This window comes from Macaca nemestrina, chromosome 1 (genome assembly GCF_043159975.1).
Source record: "Macaca nemestrina isolate mMacNem1 chromosome 1, mMacNem.hap1, whole genome shotgun sequence".
Taxonomy (NCBI): Eukaryota; Metazoa; Chordata; class Mammalia; order Primates; family Cercopithecidae; genus Macaca; species Macaca nemestrina.
This window is the reverse complement of record NC_092125.1, coordinates 44,165,187-44,178,654: the sequence shown is the minus strand read 5'-3', so window position 1 is coordinate 44,178,654 and position 13,468 is coordinate 44,165,187. Positions and strand designations below refer to the sequence as shown.

The 13,468-nt window shown below is 36.7% G+C and overlaps 1 protein-coding gene across 5 annotated transcripts in view; it reads right to left on the bottom strand.

Annotated features, from left to right (window-relative positions):
- Positions 1-8,819: 8,819 nt before the first annotated feature.
- The window catches only part of ODR4 (odr-4 GPCR localization factor homolog), a 42,439-nt gene continuing 37,790 nt past the window's right edge, over positions 8,820-13,468 (bottom strand). For 3 of the 5 annotated variants that reach the window (XM_071077291.1, XM_071077284.1, XM_071077294.1), the window contains 2 exons: positions 10,198-10,308; positions 8,820-9,044 (listed from right to left, as the gene is read on the bottom strand). In XM_071077291.1, coding sequence (XP_070933392.1) covers positions 8,977-9,044; positions 10,198-10,308 — 179 coding nt within the window. In that variant the 3' untranslated portion in view covers positions 8,820-8,976. Of the gene's footprint in view, positions 9,045-10,197; positions 10,309-13,468 lie in introns of those variants that run through there. The other 2 variants (XR_011612118.1, XR_011612119.1) reach the window with 1 other exon arrangement.

Sequence of the window (13,468 nt, the reverse complement as noted above, 5' to 3'; positions counted from 1 at the left end):
CATATTTTACTGAATAGTTTAAGCCCACTGTTGAGACCTAATGCTCAGAAAATGATTCCTTTCAAAATATTATTGCAAGAGCTCTTATGGAGATATGCAAAGAGATTAATGTTTGTTTCATACCTACGAATATAACATCCATTCTTCAGCCCATGGTTCAAGAAGTAATTCTGACTTTCAAGTTTTATTATTTAAGAAATACATTTTGTAAGGTGATAGCTGCCAATGATAATGATTCCTCTGATGGATCTGGACAAACTAAATTGAAAATACTTTGGAAAAACTTAATCGTTCTACGTCATTAAGAATATTTGAACTCATGGAAGCAGGTCAAAATATCAACATTAACAGGAGTTTGGAACAATTTTATTCCAATCCTCATGAATGACTGAGGGGTTCAAGACTTCAGTGGAAGAAGTAATTACAGATGTGGTAGAATTAGCAAAAGAACTAGAACTAGAAGTGGAGGCTAAAGATGTGACTGAATTGGTGCGATATCATGATAAAACTTGAATGAATGAGGAGTTGTTTCTTAAGGATGAGCAAAGAAACTGGCTTCTGGAGATAGAATCTACTCCCAGCAAGGATGCTATGAACACTGTTGAAATAACAACAAAGGATTCAGAATAACACACAAACTTAGTTGATAAAGAAGCCATAGGGTTTGAGGGGACTGACTCCAATTCTGAAAGTTTTACTGTGGGTAAAATGCTATCAAACAGCATCACCCGCTACAGAAAAATCTTTAATGAAAAGAAGAGTCAATTGATGTGGCAAATGTCATTGTCTTTTTTAAGAAATTGCCATGGCCACCCCAACCTTCAGCAACCACCACCCTAATCAGTCAACAGCCATCAATATCAAGGCAAAACCTTCCACCATCAAAAAGATTATGATTTGCTGAAACGTCAGATGATTGCCACTTTTTTTTTTTTAGCAGCAAAGTATTTTTAAATTAAGGTATATACATTGTTATTTAGACATAATGCTATTGTGCACTTACTAGACTACAGTATAAAAGTAATTTTATATGCACTGAGAAAACAAAACAAATTGTGACTTGATTATGATAGCTTAGTATTGGTGGTCTGGGACCCTGCCCACAATATCTCTGAGGTATGATTGTATTTTCAATCTTCTTTTTTTTTGACATATACTAAAAATATGTAGTTACAAATCTCCATTAATGACTGCCATCAATTCTCTCTCTCTACAAGCATGTGCCGCTTCCCCAATGAGATATGGGCTACTTTTTCCCCTTCTATGGAAACTGGGCTGGACCTGTGTTTGCTTTGACCAGTAGAACGCAAAGAGTGACGTTCTGGGACTTCTGAGAAGACCAGGCCTTAAGAGGACTAACGGTTTCCACTTCTTTCATCTCTGAACACTGAATCTTGGAACACTCCCTTTTGGAATCTAATCACCATGCTGTGGGGAGCCAAGCTCTTTGGAAAAATCACATGAAGGAAAATCAGATAAACTGTCAACCATGTGGATGAACTGTCTTGGATATCATGGCCTTTAGATAACTGAATATCCCACCCAGCATCATGTGGAGCAGGGCCACCCAACTGGGTCAGTTAAGCTCTATCTATACAAAGAGTCATGAGTTAACAAAATGATTGGTTTAAGCCACTAAGTTTTGAGCTTGTTTGTTGTGTAGCAAAAGATAACTGAAATAGAAACTGGTAGCTAGAAATAGGGTGCCACTGGGTCAAACCCAAAACTTATGTAGCCTCAACTTTGGAATTGAACAGGAAATGCAGACAGTGGTGGCTAGAAGATCAAAGAGAAAACAGGAGGGCAACACTTTCCTTTGCAGTAATGTGAAAGGTAGAACTAATAAGCTCATGGCAATTGCTAAAGGGAAAGCATAACCTAATAAATTTGTGAATCTATCCAAGGAGACTTCCAGGCAAACATTGAAAATGCCACCTGACTACTTCTAGTTGCCTATCATCAAATAGGAGAAGAGAAAAATAAACTAAATAAGAAACTGTTCAGTTTTGGAGCAAAATTTATAGAATATATAAAGCATGTAGAACATCTTTTCCAGCCAGCAAGAGGTTCTCAAGGAAGAAATCACCTTACGGCAAAGATCAAATCAAGAATTGTTAGTAAACCATAGAATTAGGATAATTTAGGATCAATGGTGCATCTGTAATATCCTTTAAGGTTTCAGAAATATTTAAGCCAGTGCTTCAAAGACCTCTTAGCTAGACAAAAACACTTCTAAGAATCTTATGAGCACATTTTGTAGATCACTCTGCTTGATAATGAGTATCTAAGACTGTTAAAGGTGCTGTTCCTCAACATCTCTCAGTTCAAATTGGAGAGAGGCCTGTCTTAAAGAGACGAGTATGGATTTTGTCTAATGGAGCAGATTATAATTCAATTCAAAGGGAACACAAGATGTTTTAAAATGAATTACATCAGCTTATACTAAAAGACAGAGACAGTTCAAATTGAAGAGTCTTCTGGGCCTTCAGCGTCCCCAAATCAGGAAGTGGTTTGAGAAGGCTACTCAGCTTCAAACACAAAGCCATTTCTCATGGAAAAGAATGACTCAGAGCAAAGTCGAGATCTTACAGGGAAGAACCAAGAGCTGAGAACCACTCTCAGGTAGAATTAGGCCCTAACTGACATACGTTCTCTGCTCCCAGAATCATAATTAGACGTGCCCAATTGGGGTTCAGAATTGCTATGAACCATTCACTGCTATGTACCTCTCATTTTTCCTCTTTTTTAAACAAGAGTGTATATTCCCTGACTCACCATTGTAGGCTGGGTGAATATGAGAAAGAAAACTTGTCTAGGTGAATATGGGAAAGAAAACACATCTTCAGATTGAGGGAAACTGTAGTAAAGGCACCTCATATGTAACTGAAACTGGTTTAGATGATGAGATTCTGGGTCTTGAGCTTGAACCTGATGTCATATTGAGATGAGACTTTAAGGTTTCCTGGGAGATGGTGAAATAATTTTCCATCAGGAACATAAATTACTATGACCAGGGGGTACATTATAACTACCAAATATTTCTGCCGTTTCTTTCTTGCTCATGTATGCACGTCCCTTTCTCATCAAAAAAGGATTTGTTTGCTTTTTTTTTTTTTTTCCTTCTTCAATCTAGGCTGGCCCTGTGGGTTACTTTGACCAATACAATGTGGTGAAAATAATGTTCTGGGACTTCCAAGCTAAGGCCCCAAGAGGACTTAGCTTCTACTTTCCTCTTCTTGAAATGCTTATACTTGGGGTGCTGCTTCTTGGATCCCAGCCATAAATGATAGCAAGCCCAGCCACCACGACTGGAAGAACTCCAAGTCCCATGGAGAAGCCACATAAACTGAGGTGTGGCAGCTGAATTCCCAGCTGATAGCCACCATTAACTGCCAGTCATGTGCATGAGTATCTCAGATGTTTCAAGCCCAGTCCAGCCCCTAGATAACTGCAGCTAAAGTCACCATCATGTGGAGCGAAACCACCCAGCTGATTCCTATGAACTCACAGCAATTATGAGGCAAGTGAAATGGTTATTTTAAGCTAATTAAGTTTGAGGGTAGTTTGTTAGTAACAGACAACCCCCCAAAATTCATGTTAGTGCCATTAAGTAAATGAAATGAAGATCAAGAAACCTATTACTCAAGAACCAAAGTATCACTAATATTGTTTTATGTATTCATGTGTTACACCTTGCCACTATCCTGAATTTTATGACTCTTGTCAAAGTTTATCACAAATATACATATTCCTACATAATACACTTTAGGTTTCTTTTACAGCTTTATAAAAACTGTAGCATACTGTACGTAGACTTCTGAGACTTGCTTTATCATTTTTACAATTACTCTAGGTTGTTGCATGTAGGTCATTCTCCCTACTAAACAAAATTACAAAACCCCTAATTTATTTTTTGTTGTCAGTGGTCATTTGAGTGGTTAAAAACAGAGCTGCCACGAGCACTCTTGAGGTACACAGGTCCAAGAATTTCTCGAAGGCATTTATGTAAACGTAGACTGGTTAGGGTATGTGAATGCTTAATGCTAAGAGAGAGTGCCAAATTGCTTTCTGAGGAGCCTATCAGTTCAAAATCCTACCTGCAGCGTGAAAAACTGAGGCCCATCATCTTTATTGGTATTGTCATATCCTTTAATTTTTCAATCTATTGAATGCAAAATATTATTCATTATGGTTTTAATTAGCCAATCACTTAAGAGGTAAAACATCTTTTCATGTGTTCAGCCACATCCTCTGAAAATACCTGGTTTGTCTTTTGCTTATTTTTCTATAGGACAGTGATAAATAGAAGTGGTGGTCGGGTGCAGTGGCTCACGCCTGTAATCCCAGCACTTTAGGAGGCCGAGGCAGGCAGATTACCTCAGGTCGGGAGTTCAAGACCAGCCTGGACAACTTGGTGAAACCCTGTCTCTACTAAAAATATAAAAATTAGTCGGGTGTGGGAGCAGACACCTGTAATCCCAGCTACTTGGGAGGCTGAGGCGAGAGAATCGCTTGAACCCGGGAGGTGGAGATTGCAGTGAGCCGAGATCACGCAACTGCACTCCAGCCTGGGCGACAGAGCGAGACTCCATTTAAAAAAAAAAAAAAATAGCACAAGAAGTGGTGATAATAGCCACCCTTATGTTCCTGATTTTCAAAGTATACAACTTGGTCATGATGCAGTTTTAGTATGTCAACGTTTATTAATAGTGCTTTTGACTTTACAAGTATAAGTGCTATTAGCCTGTAATTTTCTTTTCTCCTACTGAATGTCTCTGATTTTAGAATCAGTAAGTTATATCAACCTCACACAATATGCTGGCAAGTATTCCCTCATTAGCTATTTTTGTCTGAAAGAGCTTGTATAAAATGTTGGAATTTTACTCCCCTTGAAAGAGGGGTAAAACTTACCTGTAAACCTGTGCCAGGTCTTGTCAAAAAGTTAATTATTGTTTACTATTCAACCTATGAATAAGTATATTCAGCTTTTCTATTTCTTCTTGAGCCAATTTAAGTAAATTGTAATTTTCTGGAGTTTGGTCTATTTTGTCTAAGTTTTCAAATTCATTAGCATTAAGATGTTCCTGGTAGTCACTTTTTCATCCCTGCTGTATCAATGGATTCAGACCGCTTTTTCAATCTTTACATTGTTTGTGTCCCATTTCATCTTGTTCAATTATGCCACTTTTACTGTTTTGTCATGAAAACAACTTTGACATGTAATTCTTCATCATTTTCTAATTCATTGATTTATTCCCTTGCCTGTATCTTCTTGCTTCTACATTGCTTTTACTATTTTCTAAGTTACACATCTAGTCTTTTCCCTTAAGCATTTAAAGCCACTTCCCTCAAAGTGCTGTTTTAGCTGTAATACCCAATTAAAAATATATATATATATTACTTGTAACTAGGTTTCAAGTATTTCCTTTTTCCTTTGTGACGATTTAAACATGTAAATGTAAGACTTTAAAAAATTTAACCTTTATTACTGACCTCCACTGGCTTCTGATTATCCATTTAATACCAATTATTTGATGTTTTGTAACTTGCTTATGCCTAAAATACATGGTCAATTTTTGCTAATATACAATGCTTAAGAAAAATATTCTCTGTTTAATACATTGTTCTAAATGTTTATTGACTCAATATTAAGAATGCTTTCACTAATTCTTTATCATTAATTAGTTGTTGAAATCTCCCATTGTTGTTCAATTTGTTGCTTCAGCCCTATAGTTGCTTCAGTTCATACATTTTGAGGCCATTTCATATGGTAAAGGCACACTGAAAATTGTTATATATACCTAGTAAATTGATCCTTTAACTATTTTTAATGGACTTCTCAATCTTTAATATCATAAATCTAATTATTTTAATATCACTAAAGCTACACGTTTTTAGTATTTACCTACTTCATTTTTAAAAAATATTTACTTTCAACCTCCTCATGTCTAATATTTTAGGTGTTTTAAAAAGCCTAGTTGGGTTTTTAAAAAAATCTGACCAATGCTATCATTTAATCGGGTAATTGTCTATTCATAATTAATATTAGACTTGTTATTATTATCCTACTTTCTAACTTCACTCCCCCACCTCCATTATTTCTTCCTTTATTTGTACTAGGTTATTGCATACCTATTCTGTATTTTAAAGTTCTTTTCCTTTGGAATGATTCATCCCCTATCTTTTTTTTTCTTTGAGATGGGGTCTCACTCTGTCACCCACACTGGAGTGCAGTGGCACGATCTCGGCTCACTGCAACTGTCACCTCCCCGGTTCAAGTGATTCTCGCACCTCACCCTCCAGAGTAGCTGGGATTACAGGCACCTGCCATCACGCCCGGCTAATTTTTGTGTATTTTGGTAGAACGGGGTTTCACCATGTTGGCCAGGCTGGTCTCAAACTCCTGACCCCAAGTGATCTGCCCGCCTCAGTCTCCCAAAATGCTGATTATAGGTGTGAGCCACAGTGCCTGGCCAATCCCCTATCTATTCTTGTGGCAGTCACCCCTGAACTCTGATTACATATATTTATTATAACATAGTCAATTTTAAGGTTAAACAGTATCTTAACCAGTTTTCTGAATAAAAGAACCTCAGAACCCTCTAATTCCAATCACCCTTCTGCCAGCCAACCGCTATTATCCAGTTTTTCAATTATATCCTTATTTAAAAATTCCACATTATTAATGTTGCATAACGCTTATTTAGTTTTACATTTGTTTACAATTTCTTATAAACACTTTTCATTATAATTGTTTTATCCAACCAGTTTAAATTTACTTATGCTAGTTTTTCAATTTCAGATCATCCTTTTAGAATCATTTTCCTTCTTGAAGATCATCCTTTTGTAGTCTCTTTCCTGAAGTTCTGCTGAGGATAACATCTGTTTTTCATCTCAGCCTGTGTTTGTTTCAGTTTCACTTGCTGCAAATTCTAAGCTAACAGTTTTTCTCAGAAGTCTACCCTCTTTTGGGTATATCGTTGCTGTTAGGAAGCCTACTAAGTATTTGACTGTCTTGCCTTCACTGATGATGATCTTTTTCTCCCCATGGTTGCTTTTAAAATTTTCTCTTTGGTATCTTATCATTTACAATACCTTGAGTCTAGGCCTGGATTTTATTTAAATATATGTTTGGTATATATTGTGCTTTCTGAAGCTATGAATTCATGTTTTTCCAACAAATTTGGAAAATTGTTTTATCTTTTCAAGTACGCCTTTCCTTCATTCTCTAAATTCTCTCCTTCTAGTACTCCTAGTCTTTGTAATTCTTCCCTCCAACTCTCTTAACTTTCTAATGTTTTCTAGCTCCTTCTTTCTCCTCACTGCTCACTGGGTAATTTTAGATCCAGCTTATAGTTCACTTGTCTCTTCAGTTGAGTCTAATAAAATATTCACCATGTCTGAGGGCTTTTTTCTTATTTCAATAAATATTTCTCATTTCTAGGAATTCTATTTGTTTCTTTTTCAGATCTGCCTGTGGTTCCAACTTCATTTCTTATGTTGGTGATGAAACCTTGAAGAACTGAGTTCAATGTTTATTTTTTCTACAGCTTCCTTGTCATGCTAGTTTGTTTCAACTTGTGCCTGTGATCTCTAGTCATAATATAATACTACTCGATAACAATCTATAGGAATCTTGGAACTAAATTAGGAATGTTTCCCTCTTGCCTCTGCCAGGAGCTACAGCACTACAAACTGAGGGCCACTGAACCTTCTTTAACTGTCCTCTCTAAGGCAGCATCTCAGATTCAGATGTCTTCTTGTTTCTGATTTGAGGCAAACTGAATATGGCAGTGTTGCTATTGGTATCTGCCATCCAGACAAGCATAGTCCACTTGTATGGTCAATACAGTATTCATGACTCCTAACTTAAAATGCATCCATTTCTTGTGGCAGAGGAAAGGCAGAAGTATAGAAGTATGGTTCTTGAAAGTTCTCCTACTTCCTGTGAACCTATTCAAAAGCAGATTTTATTCAGGATCTAGTTGTTTTATAATATCTAGTCTAACATACCTGCTGGAAGCAAAGTCTTATTTTGTATATTAAGTATACTAAAACAGTTATATAGTAACCTGAGAAAGCACATATTTTATGTCATTTCTTACTAATGGGACCTCTCTGGAAAGGTTCCCTACCCCTTGATCAGAACAAAACACACAGTATATAGGAACTGAGTGCACGTCAGAAAACTCCTAGAAGATGAGCTTATCATAAGGTTGTTGTTTCACTTGGTAGAAATTTCTCCTAGTGCTCTATTACTAAGACATTGCATCAACATTGACTGTTCAAATTACTATTTTTTTTTACTTTTTAAATTTACTTATTTATTTTAGAGACAACGTCTCATTTTGTCACCCAGGCTGGAGTACAGTAGTGCGATCATAGCTTGCTGCGGCCTCAAACTCCTGGGCTCAAGTGATCTTCCCGCTTCAGCCTCCAAGTAGTTCCAAGTAGTTGGGACTAGAGCTGCATGCCACCATGTCCAGCTAACTTTTTTTTTTTTTCCAGTAGAGACAGAATCTCATTATGTCATCCGGGCTGGTCTCCAACTCCCTCCTAGCCCCAGTTGATCCTCCTGCCTCAGCCTCCCAAAGCATTGAGATTATAGGTGTGAGCCACCATGCCTCTGTTCAACTTTTTAATGTCCTGATTAATATGTGATTCAGATTAGTAAGACTAAAATCTTGATCATATCCCATCATTTTGAACCTTTTAAAAAATAGATAATAATGATTTGTTACATGCAGCTTCCATCTAGATGCATAACTTTATTTCTGGAAATGTGGGCCACCTACAATGTAAAGCAGACTAAACAAGGCAGCTTGTGATTTCATTTTAATCAGAAACACATCAAATAGGCATCATGGCAGCAGATCTGGCTGCTACTGTTTTAAATACAGATGGATTAACATCTTTATTATTCATAATTATCTGTCAATGTTCTCTGGATGATCAAGAAACTCTTTGTGCCTCACCCTAATCACTGAAGTAATGAAAGGAGATACCAGCAGCAAGCACTGCAACTGTAAATGCTGCAATCACACCTAAAAGTAAAACAAACACAGAACAGATGAAAATGGAATGAGCAAAAGAAAGGCCAAACTAATCCTAGGCTCTGAAATGTGGGTAACTGATGGGCCTAAAAAACAACAATACACAAACACACAAACACACAATCTTACATACACATACATAGGTATATACTAAAAGGCAGCAACATCTTAGAGAAAAATATAGTCATAAGTTGAAAAACTAGACTTCGAATGTTGGACAAAGTATCTTTCTTGCACAAATGTGCACTGAGACGTATCTAAGAGAAAAAATAACAAACACTTTAAAGGGCTTATATAAATATTTTTATTGGCATACCAGCTGTCTTATGCTACTTAGGTTAAAAAAAAAAGGCAGTTCCAGTAGGCAGCAGTTCTCAACCATTATAATGTAAAGCCACTTGTGTAACTTGTGTAGCTACTGAAAACTGCAGAAGTCCATGTTCAACCATTATAAAATCTAAGAATTAGTGTGTCTAAGTTGTAACTTTTATTTTTTCCTGATTATAGTAAGCTAAAGAAAGAAACTGGCCATAGTAGTCCAGACAGACAGACACACACACGTACAAAAAAATTAATTAAATTTATCTAATGAATGACAAGAACTACAATTAAATCTTCTGGCTCCTCTCAGTCAGAAGTCTTAATACTTAGTATTTCTCAAATTGTTACCCCATTAAACAATAGTCTGCATGTTCCTTGTTCAAAAAGTCTGAAAATGTTAAAATAATTCTGCATTTCTTAGAGCCTTTAAAATATAAAAATACATTATAAAATTCCTGACTTGAATTTGACATTTTTTGTCATAGAACACACATCAAAATCTCCTGTGATACTAATTCTAGGAATACCAGTTTGTAAAACATTAGCCCTACTATACTAACTGATTCCCAAAACTCTGCATTTTTTTCTTTTAAGAATGTTTTAAAAATTAATAGGATGTGTCATCTTTGAGGGCACTTGGATGACAATGTATGAATTATAAATCTTTCTATCTCTAGGGCCTGGCACTTTCCATAATACCCAATAAATACTGTTAAGTCTAGCAATCTTAAGAAAGCGAAATGAAATACACAAATTTTAAAGTAACAAGAAAACTCAAATCTAAATATGTTTTCAGTGTTATCAAAGAAGTAAAATTAAATACCTATGTTTTGCTGAATTTTCAATAACATTGTAGTTTTAATTGGTTGTTTTGGTTGTTCATCATCTGTGTTGTCCAATGAAGCTTGACTATTCATAGAGGAACTCATACAAGCTGAAAGAGTATAATAATAATAAATTTCACATAAAATAAGGATTAACACATGAAACTGAGTTTTAAAGAACATTATAAAAACCATACAATCAACACCATTTTCATTCTACTTGTTTTTTATATAATAATGAATTTGCTCATTATCAATTGTAGGTGAATTAAATTTAATAGAATATATGTCAAATTGACAGTTTTCAAAACAATATAGCTTTATCATTGAACTAAATCAGAGGGCCACACAGCCAGTTCTGAATGACTTTCAAAAATTGTAATTTGTTGGTCAGGCATGGTGGCTGACGTGTGTAATCCCAGCACTTTGGGAGGCTGAGGCAAGCAGAGTGCCTGAGCTCAGGAGTTCAAGACTAGCCTGGGCAACATGGTGAAACCCTGTCTCTACTAAAATACAAAACATTAGCCGGGCGTGGTGGCATGCACCTGTAGTCCCAGTTACTTGGGAGGCTGAGGCAGGAGAACTGCTTGAACCTGGGAGATGGAGGTTGCAGTGAGCCGAGGTCATGCCACTGCACTCCAGCCTGAGTGAAAGAGTGAGACTCTGTCTCAAAAAATAATAATAATAATAATAATAATTTGTTTACTATATAGTAGTAAATTTATACCAAAATTCATAGCAGAGTAAACTTCACTCCTGAGATTTACTTTTTTTTTTGAGACAGAGTCCTACTCTGTCACCGAGGCTGGAGTGCAGTGGCATGATCTCAGCTCACTGCAACCTCCGCCTCCCACGTTCAAGTGATTCTCTTGCCTCAACCTCCTGAGTAGCTGGGATTACAGCTGCCTGCCACCACACCCGGCTAATCTTTGCATTTTAATTTATTTTATTTATTTATTTGAGACAGAGTCTTGCTCTGTCGCCTAAGCTGTAGTGCAATGGCGTGATCTCGGCTCATTGCAACCTCCACCTCCCAGGTTCAAGAAATTCTCCTGCCTCAGCCTCCCGAGTAGCTGGGACTACAGGGGTGCGCCACTACGCCCCACTAACTTTTGTATTTTTAGTAAGATGGAGTTTTGCCATGTTGGTCTGGCTGGTCCCCAACTCCTGACCTCAGGTAACGCGCCCACTTTGGCCTCCCAAAATGCTGGGATTACAGCCATGAGCCACCACGCCCGGCCTAGTTTTTGTATTTTTAGTAGAGACAGGATTTCGCCATATTGGCCAGGCTGGTCTCCAACTCCTGACCACAAGGGATCTGCCGCCTCGACCTCCCAAAGTGCTGGGATCACACAGTGGGTGGGAGCCACCGTGCCGAGCCTAATTTATATCATTATTGGTGGTTTTAGCAATTAATAATTTCAAATAATTAGATATTAATAATAAAACCAGTGACTAGCACATTGCAATACATGGGCCTCTGGCTCATGACCTATTTTTGTAAAAGCTTTTAAACTAAAAATCTATTTTTTTATATTTTTAAAACACTGTAAAAAAAAAAGAATATGTGAAAAAGACCTTATGTGGCTCACAAAGCCTAAAATATTTATTTGCACAAAAAAAAATCTGCTGACTCTTGATCCAACTTGAAATTTAAACTATGATAAAAATTTTGACCTTAAAATAACTCTGAATGGTAAGCAAGGCAAGGACATCATCACATTTTACAAATGGAAAACATAACCTGGAAGGTTAAAGTGCGTATTTGACCATCACAGGAATTTGACTGATGATTTGGACACAAGTTCTCTTTCTACTTCATTATGCTGACAGCAATTTATGTAGGTTAGCCTATCTGAATTTATTTAATGCTCAATGAAAGTGTGTGAACTGATAACATCCTCAAAGACCACACAGGCTAATAGTTTTCAATTTTTTTTCTCCTAGGACTGAAGAATCCTATGAAAACAAAGAAAATCTGACAGAAATTCCCAGTGTGTAAAAAAGATGAAAGTATGCTAGCCAGGCTGAAGCCGGGAGGGAGGACTCCTGGAGTCAGACCAGCTCCTTACTTCTATCCTAGAGGTGACAGAAGAATGCTACTCTATAGAACTCTAGGGAACTAGGTTATGAAAGCAACTACTTTAGATTGATCTGTTTATTTACCCTCACCACTCCCCAAAAAAGAGAGAGAGAACTCAAGAGAGATAGTAAATATTATTGTTTAAATTTAAAGTAAAATAGCTTATTGTTGAATTTACAATGTTCTTACAGACATCTTCGCACCCCAATATACTAGCACAAGTTCAAAAGAATGACATATAAACTTACTGAAATAAGCATCTATGATACCAAAACGGATGAAAAAGAAAAAAAAATTACCTACTTGTCATTAATTTCTCATAAAGTTTGATTTTCATAAATAATTCCTAGTAACTATCTTATTAGAATCAAGGACGCCACCATTCTTTTTTTTCTTCTTCAAGTATACAACTAAAATACTTTAAAAACAAAAAACAAAAACACCCTCCCCGCCTTTTTTTTTCTATTCTCACATGAAACCAGTCACAAAGAACAACAAATTCTTATGAACTGTCTCTAGGAATATCTAGTTTTCTATATTTCCAATTTCTAGGTTTCTCAAGGGCTATAATACCTCGGTTCCAGACTATATTAGCCTAGTAATTTAAAATTTCTTCCAACTTCAGTCCATAGGTCTAAAAGTTGAATGGCTAATACAATTTTACGTTAAATAAAAACAAAAACAACATTTGGCTCTATGAGCAAATATCTCTGTTAAAAAGGTATTTTTTGGCTGGGCACGGTGGCTCACCCTTGTAATCCCAGCACTTCGGGAGGCCAAGGTGGGTGGGTCACGAGATCAGGAGATTGAGACCATCCTGGCTAACATGGTGAAACCCCGTCTCTACTAAAAATACAAAAAATATTAGCTGGGTGTGGTAGCAGGTACCTGTAGTCCCAGCTACTCAGGAGGCTGATGCAGGAGAATGGCGTGAAGCCAGGAGGCGGAGCTTGCAGTGAGCCAAGATAGTGCCAGTGCGCTCCAGCCTGGGCTCCGTCTCAAAAAAAAAAAAAGGTTTTTTTTTTTTTCCCCATATTTGGGCCAATAAAATCCTTATATCAGATAACAAACAAAAATAATGGATGGTGTGAATTATACCTATTTGCTATAGGAACTTTATTACTTGAATACTTGCATACAAAAAAAAAAACAAAATTGTTTTAGTTGTCATATTACTTATATATTTA